Genomic DNA, 23,731 nt, shown 5'->3' on the forward strand with positions numbered 1-23,731 from the left:
TCTTATGTCTGAGATTACAGGTCCTTCTAAAAAAATTAGCATATTGTGATAAAGTTCATTATTTTCTGTAATGTACTGATAAACATTAGACTTTCATATATTTTAGATTCATTACACACCAACTGAAGTAGTTCAAGCCTTTTATTGTTTTAATATTGATGATTTTGGCATACAGCTCATGAAAACCCAAAATTCCTATCTAAAAAAATTAGCATATCATGACAAGGTTCTCTAAATGAGCTATTAACCTAATCATCTGAATCAACTAATTAACTCTAAACACCTGCAAAAGATTCCTGAGGCTTTTAAAAACTCCCAGCCTGGTTCATTACTCAAAACCGCAATCATGGGTAAGACTGCCAACCTGACTGCTGTCCAGAAGGCCATCATTGACACCCTCAAGCAAGAGGGTAAGACACAGAAAGAAATTTCCGAACAAATAGGCTGTTCCCAGTGTGCTGTATCAAGGCACCTCAGTGGGAAGGAAAAAGTGTGGCAGAAAACGCTGCACAACGAGAAGAGGTGACCGGACCCCGAGGAAGATTGTGGAGAAGGACCGATTCCAGAGCTTGGGGGACCTGCGGAAGCAGTGGACTGAGTCTGGCGTAGAAACATCCAGAGCCACCATGTACAGGCGTGTGCAGGAGATGGGCCACAGGTGCCGCATTCCCCAGGTCAAGCCACTTTTGAACCAGAAACAGTGGCAGAAGCGCCTGACCTGGGCTACAGAGAAGCAGCACTGGACTGTTGCATGTCATTCGGAAATCAAGGTGCCAGAATCTGGAGGAAGACTGGGGAGAGGGAAATGCCAAAATGCCTGAAGTCCAGTGTCAAGTACCCACAGTCAGTGATGGTCTGGGGTGCCATGTCAGCTGCTGGTGTTGGTCCACTGTGTTTTATCAAGGGCAGGGTCAATGCAGCTAGCTATCAGGAGATTTTGGAGCACTTCATGCTTCCATCTGCTGAAAAGCTTTATGGAGATGAAGATTTCATTTTTCAGCACAACCTGGCACCTGCTCACAGTGCCAAAACCACTGGTAAATGGTTTACTGACCATGGTATTACTGTGCTCAATTGGCCTGCCAACTCTCCTGACCTGAACCCCATAGAGAATCTGTGGGATATTGGGAAGAGAAAGTTGAGAGACGCAAGACCCAACACTCTGGATGAGCTTAAGGCCGCTATCGAAGCTTCTTGGGCCTCCATAACACCTCAGCAGTGCCACAGGCTGATTGCCTCCATGCCACGCCGCATTGAAGCAGTCATTTCTGCAGAAGGATTCCCGACCAAGTATTGAGTGCAGAACTGAACATAATTATTTGAAGGTTGACTTTTTTTGTATTAAAAACACTTTTCTTTTATTGGTCGGATGAAATATGCTAATTTTTTTAGATAGGAAATTTCGGTTTTCATGAGCTGTATGTCAAAATCATCAATATTAAGACAATAAAAGGCTTGAACTACTTCAGTTGTGTGTAATGAATCTAAAATATATGAAAGTCTAATGTTTATCAGTACATTACAGAAAATAATGAACTTTATCACAATATGCAAATTTTTTGAGAAGGACCTGTATATTCCAGTAATTTGAGAAGTAGTTCATTATGTCCCCTCAGTCTCACATCTGACGGTATCAGAATGACTGTACCGCTTTAATTCCCATATAGTCCTTCACATCCCAATGAACAGGGTCGAGTTTGCATGCTTAACCCTTCCAGCTTCAAAAGTAAGTCTGAAGTATCCCTAATGTAAGATGGTAGACTGGTCAAAAATGGTCTTCAAATCTCATCAATATATAAGCCAACATTCTAAATGATGCTCCCAATTCCAGAAACTATGGGGGATATTTATTAAACTGGTTTAAAACAACTGGCTTAGTTGCCCATAGCAACCAATCAGATTCTACTTTTCAGTTTCAAAAGCAGCTGTGAAAAATGAAAGGTGAAATCTGACCTATACGTTCTTCAAGCCTTTTTCCACACTCCCTAAACACATATGGGGTCATTTATGAAACTGGTGTAAAGTAGAACTGGCTTAGTTGCCCGTAGCAACCAATCAAATATGTTTTCCTTTTAGGGATTCGTTACCTTGCTTATTTTAGAGAGTGCATAGAAAGTGTCAGTAAGGGGATGTTTTGGTCTTACCTTCTTAGTAGCCCATCTACCAATGCAGTCTTGACTAATTCTTGTATGGGTTCTTCGCTTTTGCTAGCGCCAGGGCATAGCACATGGCAATTGGACACCCATCCAGAATAGATTCAGACTCCAGCATACCAGATATGTAGTTGACTTACTGTAGTAACAGTCATTCATGTCACTTACAAGTGTGTATCTTGTATTATGCCTTAGTACTCGGTTTTGGCCCTTTAATAATAGCTATGTTTTATGCATTACTCCCCAGTAGGATTTATTACAGATCTTCAAGAGCAGGATATTTGTAGATACAAATTCTGGTTTAAGAGGTTTTGATTCAGTATCTGCGGTTTGATTGCGGCACAGTTGGTTGCTTTGTGCAATGCGTCTGTGTACGGATTACCTGTGAAGGTGATGTACAGTGCTGTGTGCAGGGAGCTCATGTAGCAGGGCAGATGCAGACATGGTAGTGTAGCACAGGGCAGCACTGGCGTCCATAAACCTGCATGGCCATCCCTTGGTATGTCAAGCAGTAACAAAGAGAAGACAGTGCTGTTGTGAAATGTTACATTTTATGTTTATTTTTACTTTGTTACAGGTTAATCTTATTTAGTAATTATTAACTGAAAATACATTACAGGGGTTTTCCTAGACTTTTATACTGATAACCTACCCTCTGGATAAGTCATCAGTATCTGATTGGTGGAGGTCCGCCACCGGGGACAACCGCTGATCAGCTGTTTGAAAAGGCACTGGCGCTCACCATAGCGCCGCGGCCTTCTTTCAGCTCAAAGCACAGTGCCATACATTTGATAGCGGCTGTACTTGGGATCGCAGCTCAGCCTCTTTCACTTCAAAGGGGCGGAGCTGCAACTAGGCCATGTGATCAATTACTGCAACGTCACATGGCCTAGGCTAAGCAGCAAGAAGGCCGAGGCACTACTGTGAGCACCAGTGCCCTCTCAAACAGCTGATCCACCTGGGGATCCAACATCCAGAACCCCCCACCAATTAGATACTGACGACTAGGCTTGAGCGAATTGTCCTTCGGATCATAGATCCGGAGTCAATTCGTTCAATTACTTTGATTTTAATGCTGTTTCTGTACAGCATTAAAATATATTGGCTCTGTGGGGCCAAAGTTTGTTCAGTGAATTATTAGTGTCTTCATATCTGCGTATTTTAAAAAAAATTAAATAGCAATCTGAACTAGGCTTTGATGTCGAGGTACCAACCAGTACCAAAGCCTAATTTGGATTGTTATTTAAATTTTATTTAATACGCAGATATGAATACAGTAGAAATTCACTGAAGTCTTGCGTGACTTCGGGCAAAATGTTTCATTTTATTGCTGAATGAAAACATTTATGAAAGCATTAAAATCTACGTATTTGAACGAATCAACTTTGGACCTATGATCTGAAGGTTGATTCACTCAAGCCTACTCAGAGGATAGTTCACTAGTATAAAAGTCTTGGAAAACCTCTTTAAAAAGCAATAAACCACAGGTAAGTTTAAGGTAAGAGAACTTCAACTAGGTTGGTCAGGAGATGCCTGGACATTTAGCTGATCTTCCCCACTCAGCAATGAAGATTCTTTTTTCAGTTTGTTTGATGAATTTTCCTGTTCTGAAAGAAGTCAAAACAAACGCGTGTCAGGATTATTACAAAGGATTATGTCTATTACAACAATGTATTGTAGTTTATAGTATCTAGAAAAAATACTCTGTCTATCTATCTATTGTTTGTGATATTGCCCATTTTGCTGTATATTTATCTATTTTCATATATAATCGGTCTATCTATCTATCCTTATCATCCTTCAGGCAGCACACACAAAGGGGGTTAATGACTTGCTCCTCCCGTCTAGGACAGAAGACAAATCATTAGTAATACCAGACTAATTAGCCCCCCTATAAAGGAGAGCTCACCCACTACGCAAACATGTTTTTTCCTTCTGTCTAGTACAATAAAGCTCACACATATAGGGTCCTGCTGCTGTGAAGACCAGTATGGTTGCTAAGCCTGATATTATATAGCTGGAAGTGGTTTCTAGAGTATCATGTATCATATGAGGTACTGAAAGTGTGTCCAGAGTTATATGCATGTTATAGAGTTGGAGGTGTGCTTTAGAACGAACTGCAGGACATGTCTGAACTAGAAGTGGTTTCCCCATCGGGTGTTCCATGGGATGATTGAGATTTATCCTGCAGTGGTCCTGGTGGGTTTCTCATATGCAGCGGGTGTTCCCTGCAAACTATCTGTATGTTTCAGGGAGTGTCCCTGTGAGAAGTGCTGGTTCGGCTGTTACAAGCACTGTTACTATCTTCAGACCTGCAGGCGGTGTCTCTATCTCAGGAGCCATTTTGGAGTAGTATACAGGTGCAGTTGAGCTAAACCAGATGGGTAACATGTTAAGTAAAAAATGGCACAATCGGTTAAAGGGGTTCTCTGGGAATCTAAACTAAATAAAAAAAATATATATAAATGTCATAGTAAAAACGCATTCATAAGTACCTTTTATTCATCAAAAGAAGCTCATTTTCTCTAGGGAGTTATCATTGTGGGACCCTAAAATGACTGCCATCAAGTCATTGCATCAGAAACACGTCCTAGAATGCCCAGTGACTCACTAGGATGGGCTGCATCAACACCACAGCTGGAGACACTGTTCAGCCTGAGGTAACAGCTACTTCCTGGTGGAGCTGACCGCTAGTGAGATGTGAACGCGCATATCAGAGCATGCGCACTGTGCTTAGGCCGCTCCCAGTGAAGAGGAAGGGAGAAAACTGTTCCCTGGAGACTGTGTTTGCGATCCGTCTCAGGCACCCGGCAGGGCTCTGAAACTCTTATCACAGTTTGTGCTGTGCCCTGTCAGCCTGACAGGAGTGAGGAAGGCCGGCTACATGGTCATAATTTCTCTGCGGCAGAGTTTTCGGCTCTGTGCTGTGATCTGTCAGCCTGACAGGAGTGAGGGAAGCCGACTACATCGTCAGCTGTGATTTTACACATATATATATATATATATATACAGTTGCAAGAAAAAGTATGTGAACCCTTTGGAATGATATAGATTTCTGCACAAATTGGTCATAAAATGTGATCTGATCTTCATCTAAGTCACAACAATAGACAATCACAATCTGCTTAAACTAATAACACACAAAGAGTTAAATGTTATCATGCTTTTATTGAACACACCATGTAAACATTCACAGTGCAGGTGGAAAAAGTATGTGAACCCTTGGATTTAATACCTGGTTGAACCTCCTTTGGCAGCAATAACTTCAACTAAATGTTTCCTCTAGTTGCAGATCAGACGTGCACAACGGTCAGGAGTAATTCTTGACCATTTGACTTTACAGAACTGTTTCAGTTCAGGAATATTCTTGGGATGTCTTGTGTGAATCGCTTTCTTGAGGTCATGCCACAGAATCTCAATCGGGTTGAGGTCAGGACTCTGACTGGGCCACTCCAGAAGGCGTATTTTCTTCTGTTTAAGCCATTCTGTTGTTGATTTACTTCTATGCTTTGGGTCGTTGTCCTGGCGCAACACCCATCTTCTGTTGAGCTTCAGCTAGTGGACAGATGGCCTTAAGTTCTCCTGCAAAATGTCTTGATTAACTTGGGAATTCATTTTTCCTTCGATGATAGCAATCTGTCCAGGCCCTGACGCAGCAAAGCAGCCCCAAACCATGATGCACCCACCACCATACCTCACAGTTGGGATGAGGTTTTGATATTAGTGTACTGTGCCTCTTTTTCTCCACACATAGTGTTGTGTGTTTCTTCCAAACAACTCAACTTTGGTTTCATCTGTCCACAGAATATTGTGCCAGTACTGCTGTGGAACATCCAGGTGCTCTTGTGCAAACTGTAAACGTGCAGCAATGTTTTTTTTGGACAGCAGTGGCTTCCTCTGTGGTATCCCCCCATGAAATCCATTCTTGTTTCGTGTTTTACGTATCGTAGATTCACTAACAGGGATGTTAGCATATGCCAGAGACTTTTGTAAGTCTTTAGCTGACACTCTAGGATTCTTCTTCACCTCATTGAGCAGTCTGCACTGTGCTCTTGCAGTCATCTTTACAGGATGACCACTCCTAGGGAGAGTAGCAGCAGTGCTGAACTTTCTCCATTTATAGACAATTTATCTTACCGTGTACTGTTGAACAGCAAGGCTTTTGGAGATACTTTTATAACCCTTTCCAGCTTCATGCAAGTCAACAATTCTTAATCGTAGGTCTTCTGAGAGCTCTTTTGTGCGAGGCATCATTCACATCAGGCAATGCTTTTTGTGAAAAGCAAATCCAAAACTGGTGTGTGTTTTCTATATGGCAGGGCAGCTGTAACCAACACCTCCAATCTCATCTTATTGATTGGACTCCAGTTGGTTGACACCTCACTCCAATTAGCTCTTGGAGATGTCATTCGTCTAGTGGTTCACATACTTTTTCCACATGCACTGTGAATGTTTACATGGTGTGTTCAATAAAAACATGGTAACATTTAATTATTTGTGTGTTATTAGTTTGAGCAGACTGTGATTGTCTATTGTTGTGACTTAGATGAAGATCAGATCGCATTTTATGACCAATTTGTGCAGAAATCCGTATCATTCCAAAGGGTTCACATACTTTTTCTTGCAACTGTATATATATATATATATATATATATACATACACACACACACACACCGTATTTTCCGGCGTTTAAGATGACTGGGCGCATATGACGACCCCCAACTTTTACATTTAAAATATAGAGTTTGGGCTATACTCACCGTATAAGACTACCCCTGCCTGCCCAGCCCTTCCTGTCTCAAAGACGATCTTCTCCAGTCCAGGGAACTGACCATGGCAGCCAGGGCTTCAGTAGCATCCTGGCTGCCGTGGTAATCTATCTTTTTCTTTTCACATTCCCAGTTTCCCACATAGGAACTACTAGGGGCTGGGAAAAGAGGGTGGGTCCATTGCCATGGGGGATCTGTGGATGGCACTGTTATTGGGGGGGGGGAATCTGTGTATGGCACTGTTAGGCTCCATTTACACGTCCGTGGTGTGTTGCAGACCCGTAAATTGCGGATTCGCAACACACCTGCCCGGCACCCCTATAGAAATGCCTTTTCTTGTCCGCAAGCTGCGGACAAGAATAGGACATGTTCTATTTTTTGCGGAGCTGCGGACCTGAAGATCAGGGCCGCTCTCTGCAAATGCGGATGCTGACAGCACACTGTGTGCTGTCCGCATCCATTCCGTCCCCATAGAAAATGAATGGGTCCGCACCCGTTCCGCAAAATTGCGGAACGAATGCGGACCCATTTGCGGACGTGTGAATGGAGCCTTATGGGGAGGGGGATCTGTGGATGGCACTGTTATGGGAGGGGGATCTGTGGATGACACTGCTATGGTGGGATCTATGGATGACACTATATAGCATCCTATGCTATATGTGTCATCCACAGATCTCCCCATAACAGTGTCCCCCAATACACCGGCCCCGCCGCTCACAGCAGTATAATATCTAAAGACTATTCCTTAACAGGCAGTAACTTGAACTTTAAATCAGCGCTATGATCTTTATTACCTTACAATGAAGCTCCGGTAACAGGCAGAGCGGGCGGTGGCGTAACGTCACTCACGTGACGCGCCTGCTCCGCCTGCTTAATTCGGTGTAAGAGTACAGTGACTACACCGGCCCCACCGTGAGTTGCCGCCTCCAGCCCCTCCTCCCTCCCGGCTGATACATTGCTGCGCTGTGAAGCATTGCAGCCAGCGATGTATCAGGGACTTAACTTGCAACCCTACAGTGAATAAATTGAGAGGGGCGGCGCTGGGATCCAGGATTCGGGGCGCAGCAGCACAGGGGGGAGGGAGGGACTGCTTCCTTCTCCCCTGTGCTGCCTTATACTCGGCGTATAAGACGACCCCAGACTTTTGAAAATAATTTCTAGTGTTAGAAAGTCGTCTTATGGCCGGACAATACGGTATATACACACACACTAACAAAGATATATATATCACAGGTGTGAGATCTTAGTGCAGCAGCAGAATCACAGCAGCTTTAAGGATCCTGTGTCCTGGAATGGCTCATATGTAGCTTGTATGTGTGAGTGAAATAATATGGTACAATTATAGAACTCTGAAGAATCTCATAAAGCTAATATTAGTATTCGCTCTGGTAGACAGGATTAGCAGACGCAGTATAGAGGCAACAACAAGTTCAGTGTTGTTGCCTCTATACAGGCAACAAACAGTTCAGTGTTTTATTCACACTTTAGGCAAGTGACAAAACAAGCAGTAACACTCAAACACCTTGTGATGTGGGTGGTAATTCACACCATGCGGCAATTCTGCCTCAAAGAGTCCTTGACCATAGCAGCACCAACCTGTTTTCACGCCAAACAGGTAGCAAGCCTTCATGCAGAACAAGGCTCCCAGATCCTAACACAGAGACCTGGCTTCTGAGCCCAGCTGCCTATTTAAGGACAGCCGGGAGCTGCCAAAACCAGGACCGGCACTTAAAATCCGGTCCGGTATTTGACCTCACCTGGCTGTAAATCATCCCAGCAACACATGCTGGGAGGAAAATACCTGTTTTCCCAAACAAAACCTCTCACTGTGTCACATACCCTCCCCTTTGTTCAACCCTGAGGAACACACGCCAGACAGTGTACCCAGGACAGGACATCCGCTTTTCCCTGTAACCAGCTTGACCCGTGTTCCACCGAACACTTACATTTTTGTAGGGAGAGAAACCATCGGGTGACCCGGGCATTTCTGTCCTTGGCCTGGCTCATCCACTCGAGAGGGGAGTGGTCCGTGACCAGGCGGAATTTTCTCCCCAATAAATAATAGCGGAGAGATTCTAGTACCCACTTCATAGCCAGGCACTCTCTCTCCACTATACTATACCTGGTCTCGGCTGGGGTGAGCTTACGGCTGAGGAAGTCAATGGGATGCTCCTCCCTGTTGACTTCCTGAGAAAGTACAGCACCAAGGCCTACTTCGGAGGCATCAGTCTGTACTACTACTATAAACTCCCTTTTGAAGTCGGGCGTCACCAAAACCGGGGATCCGGACAGGGCCGACTTCAAAGCGGAGAAAGTCTCTTCAGCCCAATCATTCCAGCGACAAGAGTCCTGTTAAGAGCGCAGCTAGAGTAGCAAAGAGGGAAACAATCCTCATGTAATAGCCCGCCATTCCCAGGAATTACTTTATTTGCCTAGTGGTGACAGGTCGGCGCCAATTCTGTATCGCCTCTATTTTGTTCACTTGGGGTTTGATGACTCTGCGCCCAATGACATACCCCAGGTACTTAGTCTCTTCTAACCCTTTCACACTTTTTTGGGGTTAGCGGTTAGGCCAGCTTTCCGAAGGGAGCCCACTACAGCCTGCACTTTGGGTAGGTGACTTTCCCAGTTGGTACAGTGGATGAGGATGACAATATTGTCCAGGTAAGCCGAAGCGCACCGATGATGTGGACGAAGCACGATGTCTATTAGTTGCTAAAAAGTGGCGGGGGCGCCCTGCAGACCAAAGGATAAGACCTTATATTGATACAGCCCCTCAGGTGTGATGAAGACAGTTTTCTCTTTGGCAGCCTCCGTCAAGGGCACGTGCTAGTACCCTTACGTGAGGTCCAAAACAGAAAAATACCGGGCTTGTCCTAACCTCTCGATGAGCTCATCCACTGGGCATGGAATACGCATCAAATTTGGAAACCTCGTTAAGTTGTTACAAAACCGCAACGTCCCGCCTGGCTTAGGTATCAATACTAAAGGACTGGCCCACTCACTTTTTGACTCCTCAATAAAGTCTAGCTGCAACATTAGCTGCACCTCCTCCGATGTGGCTCGTTTCCGAGCCTTGGGTACCCGGTATGGTTTTAATCAGACTTTTGCCTGAGGCTCAGTGACAATGTCATGCTGGATTATGGAAGTGCGTCCAGGGAGGTCCGAGAACACATCTGTGTTCCGACTAACGAACTCCCTGGCCTGCTGAGTCTGTTTAGAGGAGAGGCTGTCAGCTATTTTTATTGTGGCAGCCACCTCCCTTGCATCAGACAGTGGGGCTGGTACCTCTTCTCTTAGAAAACCCGGCCGCGGACTGTCTTCTGTACAGGTTTCCCCATCTTTCCATGGTTGGTGTACCTTGTAGTTTAAATCTCCAAATTTTCTCGAGTACCTCGTAGGGCCCCTGCCACCTAGCCAGGAACTTACTGTCCAAGGTTGGCACCAGAACCAAAACCCGATCAGCCGGGTTAAAGATCCAGACCTGAGCCTGTCGATTATAGACCCGACTCTGGACTCGCTGAGCTGCCTCCATATGCTCCCTAACAAAAGGCAACAATGTCTCTATCCGATCTTGCATCTGGGTAACGTACTCAATGACACTTTTATGTGGAGCGGGGTGTTGTTCCCGCGCCTCTTTGGCCACATCCAAGAGACCGTGAGAGTGTCTGCCATATAACGGTTCGAAGGGCGAGAACCTAGTAGAGGCCTGTGGTACCTCTCGCACAGCGAACATGAGATAGGGCACAAGGAGGTCCCAGTCCTTCCCATCTTTAGCCACCACCCTTTTCAGCATATTTTTTTATGTTTGGTTAAACCTTTCTACCAGACCGTCCATTTGCGGATGGTAAATGGACGTCCGTAGCTGTTTCATGTGCAACAACTTACAGAGTTCCCTCATCACCTTAGATATAAAAGGGGTCACTTGGTCGGTCAGAACCTCTTTAGGTAGTCCTACTCGGGAAAACATCTCCATTAATTCCTTAGCTATGAGTTTGGCTGAGGTATGTCGCAGTGGCACCGCCTCCGGGTACCGAGTGGCGTAGTCTAGAATGACTAAGATGTGCTAATGTCCTCTGGCGGACTTCGGCACTGGGCCTATGAGGTCCATAGCTATATGGTCAAACGATACTTCGATAATCGGGAGAAGTACTAGGAGACTACGGAAATGTTGCTGGGGGCTAGTTATCTGGCAGGTCGAGCAAGACTTACAAAACTCTTCCACTTCTTTGAATATGCTGGGCCAGTAAAACCGCTGTAGAATACAATCCTGAGTTTTCTGCAGCCCCAGGTGACCTCCGAGAACGCGTTGGTGGGCTAGATCTAACACAAGCTTGCAATAAGCCTTGGGGACCACCAACTGTTCAATAGGCTCACCCTGTAGTTGGTTTACACGATACAATATATCCTGATGGACTGCAAAACGGGGAAACACTGACTCTGCCCCAGGTTGATGTGAGTCACCATCTACTATTAACACAGTTTCCCATGCACGGGATAGGGTTGGGTCCCGACATTGGGCGGTACCAAAATGATCCCCAGAGACATTGAGGTCTGCCAATTCAGGACCCGGCGGCAAGTCCTCCATCACACTTTTTTAATAGTATTTATTTTATTCACTTTTTAGTTTACAGTACATCAGCATCCTAACCGGGATGAAAGAAAGCAAGAAAGAACATTACACATTATTGTAGACAGCAAACCCAGGTATCGCAGTAAATCAATCAATAGGAGAAGTCCAATATTAGAGAGGGAACTCAATCTGAATTAGATGCATATGTCTTTTTATGGCAGTATCCCCCCAGACATATTGAGCGATCTCTAGACATCATTCACACCGCACACACATACAAGCAGTCTGGAGTTCCTCTAGCAGTGTATGTTGAGATCAGCATTTATGAGTTGTATTCACTGATCCAGAGTAGGGGCCTTAGGTGGTTTCCAGTTTAGGAGAGTAGTCTTTCTCCCATAAAACATTAATAAACGGAGCAGTCTTCTGCCATATTTAGTGGGGATTACGTCTACCACAAGTCCCAGTAAGCATACTACAGGGGAACAGATCCCCGGGAGCCCCAGTTTTGTATTAATGAAAGTGCATATCCGACCCCAGTACAGCTGCATAGTGGGACACGCCCATATCATATGGTACAAGGATCCTCTCGGCTCCCTGCATCTCGAACATGAAGGATCTGGTAGTCTACGCATGTGGAACAGATGCACCGGGGCCAGATACACCCTGTGTATCCACTTGATCTGAATGAGCTGGTCTCGGGCACTAATTACCGTGGTTCTCCATACAGAGCTCAACTCCTCCAGGTGAGATGCCTCCAGGCCAGGAATATCCACGGACCAACGCTCAAATGATCGCCGGAGTGGAGAATCTTGCATTTTCATTATCGCCTCATAGAAAGAGGAAACTGGTTTATAGAGCTGTGCTCACCTAGCAATAGATTCAAGGGGCCCACATTTCAACTGTAGAGGTGAAGCTCTATACTGTGTCCCGCAGGCATGACTCAACTGGAGGTATCGATAAAAATTTGTACGGGTAGGTTGTATTCTCTTTTGAGACTGTCAAAAGTATGGAAAAAGCTTCTGTCTTCATATAGTTGAGTAAGGTATCTTACCCCTTTCTGGGGCTAGAATTCAAAGTCAGGGAGATGGAAAAGCTCCTTGAGATGCTTATTTCTCCACAGAGGGATATATGGGGACCTACATCTGCACTTACCACATATACCTCTACAAATGTCTTCCATGCCGTTACCACACTCACCATAGCCTCCGTGTAGTATTTCTCCATGTGTGCCTCTCCCCGATACACCAGGTTAGCCAGCACCTCGTATGGGCCCACTAGCACAGCCTTGAGGACCACTGCTGGGTTGTTCGCATCAGTCCTGATCCACTATGATGCATATACCAGTTGCGAGGCGATGTAGTAAATATACATATCTGGCAATCTCAGTCCTCCCTGCAAGTATAAGGCCTTTAGGGATTTCCTAGCCATCCTGGGAGCCTGGTGTCTGCACAAGAATGGCGACAGTACTCTAAAGACTCAAAGTGAGAATTGGGAATTTTCGAAGGAGTTGCTCTGTAGACATATTGTCAAAATGGTATTATTACCTAAATTGCTATGTTTATTCGGCCCACCAGGGATAGTGGCAGGTTCTCTCAGGCCTCGATTTTACGGGTAATCTACTCCATTGTAGATACCACATTCAGTTGATAAGACAGAGTAGGGTCGCTGTGTATCTGAACCCCAAGTATACAAAGCAGTCAACTACCTCTAAGCGAGACAGTGGAGACACGTCTTTTCTGTCCACCTCGTCAACAAGGCACAGGCTAGACTTCGTCCAATTCATCCGAAGTCCCGAGTAAGTTCCAAAATGGTCTACCGTATCCAGGAGAGCCTCCAATGAGGGACCAGGATCTGGCAGATATACTAACATATAGTCTGCATATAATGATAACTTTTCTTGCATTCCTGCTATTGTCCAGCCCTCTATCAGCATACTGTTGTTGATCAATTGTGTCGGAGGTTCCATGACGAGGGCAAGCAACATAGGCGACAAGGGGCATCCTTGTCTGGTACTGATATGTAACCTAAAGGTGTGCGACAGGTAGCCATTTACCATTACGCTTGCCTTTGGGGCCTGATATAACAACTGCACCCATCGTATAAAAGACAGGGGGAACCTCAAATATTTCAGTGTCTCCCACATAAACTTCCATTCAACAGAATCAAAAGCTTTCTCATTGTCGAGGGAGGCGATCGCCCTGGATCCCACATTCTCGTGTCTAACCTGCAGATTTATGAATAACCTCCTAAGATTTATATCTGTGGTCTTACCTGGCATAAAACCGGATTGATCGGGTTCTATCACCGAGAGTATAACATCGCTGAGACGTCTAGCCAGAACTTTCGCTAAGATTTTAGTATCGATGTTCACAAGGAAATTGGTCTATATGAACTGCACTGGTCTGCGGGCTTCCCCGGTTTGCAGATTTCCACAATAGTCGCCTCCATGAAAGATGGGGGCAGCTCATTGTGTTCAAAAGCATATTCAAACAATTTAATGAGCCGCGCACATTGCACATCCACATCTAGCTTGTACCACTCCAGAGTGAAGCCGTCCGGACCAGGGGATTTCCCAACTGCCATGCTCTCTATTGCCATCCTGATTTCTCCCACGGTTACTGGGGAGTCCAAGAAAATTCTGTCTGACTGGTACAGTGGTGTGAGCGGAATGGCCTTCAGGAAATTCTATAAGTCACTATTTGCAGGGGGGGCTTTGGATTCATATAAATCAGAGTAATATTGGGCAAATTGCTCACAAATTTCCCTAGGCTCATTTATCCGCACACCCTCCGCACTGGTAATATATGAAACCACTGTTTGCAGCGATTCAGTTTTTGCTAAATAGGCTAGTGCTCTCCCGTTCTTGTCGCCCTCCGAGAAAACCACTTGTTTTTGGAATAAAAGTTTTTTCTGGGTATATTCCACTAAATGGAGGTTAAGGAGTCTTTGCGCTTCCACCCAATCCCTGTGTGTATCATCACTCGGGTTCTGGATGTATATTTTTTCCGTAAGCCCTAGTTCTGCCTCAAATTTAGCTATAGTAATCCCAAGTTCTTTCCTATATGACGCTATAGCGTGTATAAGCGTGCCCCGCATAACCGACTTGAAAGCCTCCCATTCTACAATAGGGTCTGATGATCCCTCATTACAAGTCCTGTAGTCAGTCACACCCTGTTGTGCTGCACTAGCCCCAGTCAAAACCTACAGCCACTTACAGTTAAGCCGCCACTGTCTATCTGGGGGTGCGATCGATTGGGTCAGACTCACAAACAAGGGGGCATGGTCTGAAATACCCCTTGGCAGGTATTCCACTTTAGTCATCATTGGCAACAGATCTGTACTAACAAACACAAGGTCTATGCGAGAAAGCGTAGCAAATGATGCTAAGTAACATGAATATTGATGATCCTTAGGATGTAGGAGTCTCCATCCCTCTGCTAGACCATGGGCCTCTGCCCAGTTATTAAGCGACCTATTATGGGTAACTTGGGGGTGGAGTCTATCCGCAATCGGATCTAAGACATTGTTATAATCACCCATCATAATTAGGGGGGTGGTCGGTAAGATCGCCACTTTCCCATTATGTCGTCTAATACGCCTCGCTGAAATGAGGAGGGGGGGGGGGGGGGGAAACTTATAGGCCAACAATTACATAATCGATACCCAGCACAGCAACAAAACAAAAAAAAAAAAAAAAAGACGTATCGGCCACAGATATCTAACTGTACTGAGTGCAGCTGGAAAGGGAGCACCTTAGCTACAATCACTGAGACACCTCTCGCATAATTACCATATCCCACTCACGGCCATTTTAAAACCAATATTTTCTGCCCTCTCAGGTTAGTCTCCTGCAAGATTACCACATCAGGGTTGTGTCCCTTAAAGCAATTGAAGACGAGGGATTGTTTCACTTTGTCATTAAGCCCCCAGACATTCCAGGAGACAAACCTACAGGTGGCCGTTCCAAAAGAGGAACCCTTTGAAGCGACATGAGAGGACTCCAGCGTGCCCAGGCCATTCATATCCACATGCACAAAACAAAAACACAAGACATAGACAGATTAACCCATATCAGTGTTATGAATAACCCCCCCGCCCAGACCCCCCTAACTTATCTTAGCCTAGCTTCTTAAACCTTCGATACGCTAACCTTCCCTTAGAAACACAGGGAGACACATAAAACACGGACAGTCACCAAGTCCTCGGTATTGTCGAACGAATCCAAGGGTCAACGAAGGTGCCCAGTCCATCTGAAGCTCCTCATCTATAACACGGCCATCCGTAAGGTGTGCTGTGTTGCGAGTACTTGGGAACCCGCAGATTTTCAGCCTCTGCCGTCTAGCCAGTCAGGGGTCTAGTGGGTATTCTGTGTTCCCGCTCCAAAACAAAATTGGAGGATAGATTATTAGGGGCCAAACTTTGTTTTAAAAGGTGCTCCGCAAATTCCTCAGGTGCATGACCCCCACCCTTGCAGCTCACCTCTGTCTCGGTGCAGTTCGGGAGCCTATAGCATCAGGTGGCAGGCAGCGGGAGAAGCGCCACGCGGCTCAGCGCAGGATGCAGGCCGCACCCGACCAGCGGAGCAGGAGCGGAGGGCAGAAGAAGCCCCAAACAGGTTCACTCTCTCAGCTATCACTCCTTGGGCTCCAACACGGCAGTCCTGGTACAGATGATCGCCGGATGGCCAGGATACATTCAGGATTTTGGAGGAGCTGATGTGCCGAGCGTCCTCACTCCATGACAGTTAGGCCATGCCCCCTCCCACTATCACACTTAGCGGGGTTGTCTCCCCCTCTTCCACCGAAGTGGCAGTCACCCCTACAGCTGGCCCTTCGGTCTCAGGTTCCCAGGGTTCTGGTCTCCCCCTGAGCTGGGCCGTTCTGCTAGGGTTACGCCTGTCACTCTCATACCAGGCCACAGTGCTGGGAAGTCTCTCCCTATTATGAGTTCATAATGTAGATTTGTGGCGACAGTCACCTCGTGGGTCCATCTACCGGCCACCGTAGTTAGAGACAACAGTGCGGTGGGGTAGTCTTTTAAGTCTCCATGGATGCACATAACCCCAACTTTCCGCCCAGTATACTCAGGAGACAGCACCAGGGTAGCCCTAACTAGGGTCACCAGACTCCTCGAGTCCAGCAGAGCTTCTGCCGGAGTGTCTCCCACTTCCACCTGGCATAAATGATCTAGAGACTCTGGGGTACCTGTTCCACACAGCCTCCTGGCATATAGCGACTGACGGTAGCCATAGTTAGTGTCCATGGGCTCAACCCGATGGGGACAGTCAGCCCTTACATGGCCAGGCTCCTGACACCGCCAGCAGACTATCGGAGCCAGGTCTGCCGTGGGTACATCCTGGGCGGGTTTTATCAGCTCAAATCTCCGGGCCTGGGGTGGAGATTTCCGGGTTTGCTGACCCCCCTTCCAACAGAACCCTTCTTTAGATTTCTGGTAGCTTTATAACGTTCCACCAGGTCCACCATCTCAATGGCATTGCCAGGAGACATCTGACTGATCCAGTGCTGGAGAGGGTATGGCAAAGCCCAGAACATATTGGCTAACATACGATCCAGCATAGCTGTAGCCATTTTTTCAAGAGGTGAAGTAAGTTATAATACTGGGGTCTTGCAGGCTCAGCTGGGTTGAACCCCCACTGATGCACCCGCTGGGACCGGACCAACACATTCACCACCAGTCTTGCCAGAATTTAACCCTTGACTTTCTAGTAGTCTTGATCGTCTGGCAAGTTGAAATACACCCGCTGGGAGAATCGGATGCCAGGAACGGAGCGACGACCTCAGTCCACTGGTCACGGGGTAGCTTTTCCCTAATGGCCACTTTCTCGTACCTCCCCAGGTAGGTTTTGATGTTGTCTGCGGGGGTCATCTAAGGAATCGCGGCACCGACTGCTTTCCGGGCATCGTGGATGCTCGGGGTTTCTCCTGCTGTCTGCAAAGCCATCACGTGTTGTAGCACCGACTGGTTAGTCTCCTGCTGCTGCTTATTAGCCTCGCATTGCAGCAGGTTTGTCTCTCGCTGCTGCAGATTAGCCTCCATGAGGGCCTTCACAACAGCCTTCATTTTGTCGTGGGTCACTGGTTGTAATACAGCTGGTTTAATGTACGACATACAACTGTGCCTGAAAAATGTAAAAACCACAAAAAATAAATAAAAATAAAGGTTGGCATTCATGCCAGCCTCACTGCTCATGCCTGCATCCTCCACCAATTGTGGGGTTTCGCTCTGGTAGACAGGATTAGCTGACGCAGGCAACAACAAGTTCTTTGGATCAAAATGTTCAGTGTTTTATTCACACTTTAGGCAAGTGACAAATAAGCAGTCATAATCAAACTAAAATTCACCTTGCGGTGTTGGTAGTAATTCACACCATGCAGCAATTCTGCCTCAAAGAGTCCTTGACCATAGCAGCACCAACCTGTTTTCACGTCAAACAGGTAGCAAGCCTTCATCCAGACACAAAGCTCCCAGATCCCAACACAGAGACCTGGCTTCTGAGTCCAGCTGCCTATTTAAGGACAGCCGGGTGCTGCGAAAACCTGGACCGACACTTAAAATCCGGTCCGGTATTTCACCTCACCTGGCTGTAAATCTGCCCAGCAGCACATGCTGGGAAAAAAATACCTGTTTTCCCAGACAAAACCGCTCACTGTGTCACAGCACCAACTGTGGACAATGTAGGAGATGTCTGCACCAACTGTGAACAATATAGGAGATGTCTGCACCAACTGTGGACAATGTAGGAGAGGTCTGCACCATTTCCTCCCAGCTCAAGGTCCCAAGTGCAGATATAGTGCAGAGGTTGTAGAATGGTTTACTTCTTAGGCTACTTTTACACTCGCTTTGGTGCGGATCCGTCTTGTATCTGCACAGACGGATCAGCAGCAATAATGCAAACGCTTGTATCCGTTCATAACAGATCCGTTTGCATTATTCATAAAAAAAAAGTCTAAGTCAAAACGGATCTGTATTGACTTACATTGGAAGTCAATGGGGGATGGATCCGTTTTTAATTGCACCATATTGTGTCAGTAAAAAACTGATCCGTCCCCATTGATTTACATTGTCAAGACGGATCCGTTTGGCTCCACATAGTCAGACGGTCACAAAAACACTGCAAGCTGCGTTCTAGTGACCGTCTAAAAAACACAATGGAGACCAAACGCAGCCAAATTGATGCATTCTGAGCGGATCCTTATCCATTCAGAATGCAATGGGGATGAACTGATCCGTTTTGGGCCGCTTGTGAAAGCCCTGAAACGGATCTCACAAGCGGACCCAGAAACAACAGTCTTAAAGTAGCCTTAGCGGCCAGAAGCTTTCACTCAGGTCCTTTCTGCTCATATATCTATAAGACCTTGCTTATCTACAACTTCTTTTAACTTATCTCCTGCCTCATCTCATTTGGATGTGGACTCTGTCTCTGTGATCAGGAGGATTCTGAAGATCTTTGTTTCATAATGGCTTACCTTCATTATCAAAAGCTGTGTTAGTTAACCTTGAAATGGTTGCACCTAGGGGGAATAAGCCCAAAATGGATATATAAAAAACAAAACTCTAGGGTATTTCCTGATGATTCTATATTAAAAGGGATGTATGGCAGGAATGTGGTCCCAGCCAGACAGGTAGCTTTATGTAGGAGCTAGATTACAGCTGTGTGTTACAGATCCTGCATTCTCAGCTCAGCTGGGAAACCCCCCTAAGGTAATATCCTAGTGGCCAGTTTGGCTAGGAAGACTTTTTTTTCTGGCAGTCAGTTATTCCCTGTCAGGGAACCTCTAGTCAGAGAGATTGTTTCCCTGATAAAACATAGTAATTCTATGGCAGTGTGCACAGCGGCTTCAGTTTCCTAGTACATAGGGATGGTTTTCCCCATGAAGTCTCGCTTAGACACGGATGCCGCCGTGTGCATTCTGCATTTGCAGTTCAGAACATGCTGCACTATGATGGTAATGCCCATTCTTGTCTGCAATATGGACAAGGGTGGGAAATTTTCTATCTCTTTTCAGGGCCGTGGAATGGTTGTGCGGCTGTGGACAGCACACTGTGTGCTGTCCGTGTCTCTCAGTCCCATTGTAATAATGGGTCCACATGAGATCTGCAAATTGTGGGACATGTTGGAAAGAAAAAGTACTTTCGCGTGAATGGGCCCTCAATTTGCTTCTAAGTTCATGTGATCCCCATAGACACTCTGTGCAGAGGGACATTCTGTTTGTGCCATTTTATTCCTCACCAAATTAATTATATTTAGAATCAATCCTTGTTACAGAGGGGTCTCCTTTCCACAATATACCTCTAAGTCTAGTTTCATTCTTGTCATTTTCATTCCAAAGATCACCTAAGAGGGGCTCAGAAGGGACAGTTCTAAGTTCTAAGTGTTCAGGCTATCCAAGCACTAGAAGGTATAAACTTGGAAAAGGGAAACATCAAATTTAGGAGACCAGGCTTCCGGTGGGAGCAAGATTACAAAACCTTTTACCCAAATGGTACAATGATTATGTCAGACACCTAGATAGAATATTGTATCCAAGTTACTCACTCGGGTTAAAGAAATTGCCCCCCAAGCTAAATAAGTCAACCCTTCACAAAGCCTCATATGGTGGTTGTTTCAGGACTTCACAGGAAAATCTTGACCTTTTTCCCAAGAAATGTCTGGGGAGATTTCAAGAGTGGAAGCAGTGCCAAAGCCATAGGTAAGATGGAGGCTAGATCTGATGGAAAAATTTAATGATGTGAATTTCTGTTTTGTTATCAACATTTGCCAGCAGAACGATTTTATAGCCATCACTCACCAGGGTTTCTTATCTTCAATTCACTGGCCTTTGGTTTCTCATCATTGCCTGGTGTTTTTACTAAGTTAGTTGTGACACTAACTCAACCCTTAGCTTCTATTTAGACTCCAGAAACTGGTTGCTTAAGTTCTCACAGGAGCGGATCTAGAAATCAAGGTGGATGTGAGATCAAAGGTTCCATCACCAAGTGTCAGTCAGGACCCAGTGGAGTAACTAAAAATAACGGCCCCACAGCAAATATTTGAACAGGGCTCCCCCGAGCAACCCTGCGTAGGTCACCCCTTCTACCTTACAACCGCCACCCCTGTCACTAGTCAAGGTTGCTATCAGATCAGGCCAGGCAGCCGCTCTGTCTACAAATATATACTTTCCTGACCTCTTTGATAGAAGTCGTAACATGGGCATTAGTGTATATTGCAAACCAGCATTGTTTCAGGAAGGAACCAATGTTTATCAAGTCTGGTTTGTCTTGTGGTAATCAAGCCAGAAACTCGGGAAGACCTATCTTGATGGCTTTGTCCAAGAAATACTGAAGATTTTTCTGGCCATTCCAATAACTCTGGTCAGGAAGTACACTTCCAGATTCTTTGAGTTCAGGGGAGATTTTCTCCTCAAGAGATGTATCTGTGATCCAATATCAGAGATCTTGGAGCAATATATCTAGAACTTCATTTAGGGCAGGCTAGCACCATGTGCTATATCAACAATTGGCACAGGATTCGCTCTTATCCATGGCACAGGCAATACAATAAAATGATGACTTGGGCAGTGGAATGTCAGACCCTAACAGCCATCCACATTCAAGGTATTCTGAATGTTCAGGCGGATCAGTCAAGTAGGTCACAGTTGAAGTCTCAGCGACTGTATTTTTAACAGATTGTATACAGATGGGGTATCCAGGGGACAGCCTCCAATACAAAGCTCAAGAAGTTCTGCTCCCTGAATCCAGCGGATCCACCAGAAAGAATAGAAGGCCTGTCTTTCATTTGGGAAGGAATTTTTCATCCAAATTTTCCTCCATTTCCCCTCATATCATGAGTGCTCAGGAAAATGTGACAAGAGTCCCAGCCATAGCCATAGTGCTCATCTGGCCAGGAGGGCATGATCCCTCACTGGCTACAACTTTTCAAAGGAAATTATTGGAGATAAAGTCCAGCCTAATCTGGTTCAAGCAGGGCTACAGCATCCACACTGGAGATGTTTCATCTTACAGCCTGGAATCTGACAGTTCAGGACTGAAGATGGGCTTGTAAGATGTGGTGGTGGAAACTTTTCATAATCCTGATCTGTCTGAAGTCTTAATTATTATTTTTTTGCAGGAAGGTTTCCAGTTTGGGTTAAAACCTAAAACTGTAAGGGCTATTTCACACGAGCGGATGCCATGCGTGGAATCCGCTGCATGAAAGACAGCCAAGCCCCGCTCCGGACAGCAGAGACATGGAGTATTAACATGATTGATAATGCTCCGTGCCCCTCTGTTATCTTTTTACTACAAAATCATAGTGACAATTTTATCTCGCTGTGAATTTGTAGTAAAAAGGTTACAGAGAAGCATGGAGCATTATCAATTATGTTAATGCTCCGTGTCTCTGCTGTCCAGAGCGGGGCTTGGGTGTCTTTCACACAGCAGATTCCACGCACAGCATCCACTCATGTGAAAGAGCCCTAAGAGTGCATTTCACAGCTGCCAGTGCTTGCATAGATGGAGCCTTCGTGCATTCATGCATTTTTTACGTTATTTATTAAATTTCAATTAATTGGTTAAGCCTCCTATTCCAGCCTGTGATCAGGCTGTTCTCCTCAAGACCCTGGTTGAATCTCTATTTCAGACTTTTACAGAAGTACCACTAATATTTGTATCTTGGAAGGTTTTATTTCTGTTGGCAATTGCATAAGCCAAGAAGGTGTCAGACTTTGCAAGCTCTATCATGGGCTATATCTGAAAGTACATCAAGAAGACTTGATTTTAAGGTTGATGCCCTATATCCTAACAAAGGTCTGATCTGACATGAATATAATTAAGAAATTAATCTATCAGAATCCTCAATAAGCTGAACAAGACAAGCTTTATCTACTGGTCATTGAAGAACCAGGGTCCTTCAGGTCGGCTGACCAGCTGTTTATAGAGAGGTATTAAAAGACAGCAAGCCTACACTGCCTGGATTAAGAATACTATTAAAGTCTGCTTCTAAATTTCAAGTACTCCAGTTACCAGGTGGAGTTGAACCACACTCAACTTGGTCCACTTAGTGGTTTGGGACGAGAAAAAAGAGGGGGGAAAAAGGCATTTGATCAAATATGCAGGGCCGCTACATGGTCTTCTCCATGCACCTTTACATAGCAATATAAGTTGGATGTTTCTGGTACTTGCGATTCAGCCTTTGACAGACAAATGATTCTTAAGGCTGCGATTTCAACCCCCCCTCCCTGTTTAATACTGCTTTTAGGATCCCTTTAAGTGTGCTGCCTGAAGGACGATAAGTAAAGTCTAAATTTGCTTACCGAAATGTATCTTTCCTTGAGTCCAAAGGCAGCACATATATACATCTCTGAATAAAGACATTGCTTGGAAAAAACACGTCTGTCTAGTGGGTGTGCACTCCTTTATAGGGGGGGTTAATTAGTCTGATTTACTAATAATTTATCTTCTGTCCTAGATGGAAGGAGCAAGACATTAACCCTTTGTGTGTGCTGCCTTTGGATTCAAGGAAAGGTAAATTTTGGTAAGCAAATTTAAACTATATCTATTTATCTCATATCTGTCTATCTATCTATATATCTTCTATCTATCTATCTATCTATCTATCTAGTGTGTGTGATATTGACCATTTTGCTGTATATCTGAAGAGTGGATAAAGGGAATATGTCACTTTAATAAACATTCAGTGTTCATAAATGTTGTACCATTTGCTGCATTTTGAAAGGGACGCTGTCAGCTAATTGTCTCCATTCAAACTGCTTGAATAGCATTGTAGTTCATATACACAGTTCACAAATGGTACCTTTGTTTCCCTTCTCTGCGGCTGTGTGGCTGAAAAAACGTACTTTGAAGCGATATGCTAATGAACTCGCAGGTGGCCAGGGGCGTCTTCTATTGCTGCAAGTGCCCAGGCCCCTCGCCATTACTCGTCAATAAAGTCTCCGCCAGCCCAGCGTCCTGCTTATGTCACTGTCCTGAAACCTGCGCCTGTGCACATCACCGCCAGGCCCGGGCTTGCGCTGCCCACTGCATCAATGATTGGATTGTGCACGGAAGAGGGTATTGTACGGCACATGCCCAGGCCCGGCAGTGATGTGCACAGGCATGGGATTAAAGGAGCAGACAGAGTGACATAAGAAGGACACTGGGCTGGCTACTGTTTGTGAACTGTGTATATGAACTACAATGCAATTTAAGCAGTTTGACTGGAAAAAAAATAGCTAAT

The 23,731-nt window shown here is 45.4% G+C and overlaps 1 protein-coding gene across 1 annotated transcript in view; it reads right to left on the reverse strand.

The window, feature by feature from the left end:
* Positions 1-2,740: 2,740 nt before the first annotated feature.
* The window catches only part of MDH1B (malate dehydrogenase 1B), a 61,869-nt gene continuing 40,878 nt past the window's right edge, over positions 2,741-23,731 (reverse strand). The window contains exon 10 of the mRNA XM_044304430.1: positions 2,741-3,760. Coding sequence (XP_044160365.1) covers positions 3,663-3,760 — 98 coding nt within the window. The 3' untranslated portion in view covers positions 2,741-3,662. The remainder of the gene's footprint in view (positions 3,761-23,731) is intronic.

This window comes from Bufo gargarizans, chromosome 8, assembly GCF_014858855.1.
Source record: "Bufo gargarizans isolate SCDJY-AF-19 chromosome 8, ASM1485885v1, whole genome shotgun sequence".
In the NCBI taxonomy this organism is placed as follows: domain Eukaryota; kingdom Metazoa; phylum Chordata; class Amphibia; order Anura; family Bufonidae; genus Bufo; species Bufo gargarizans.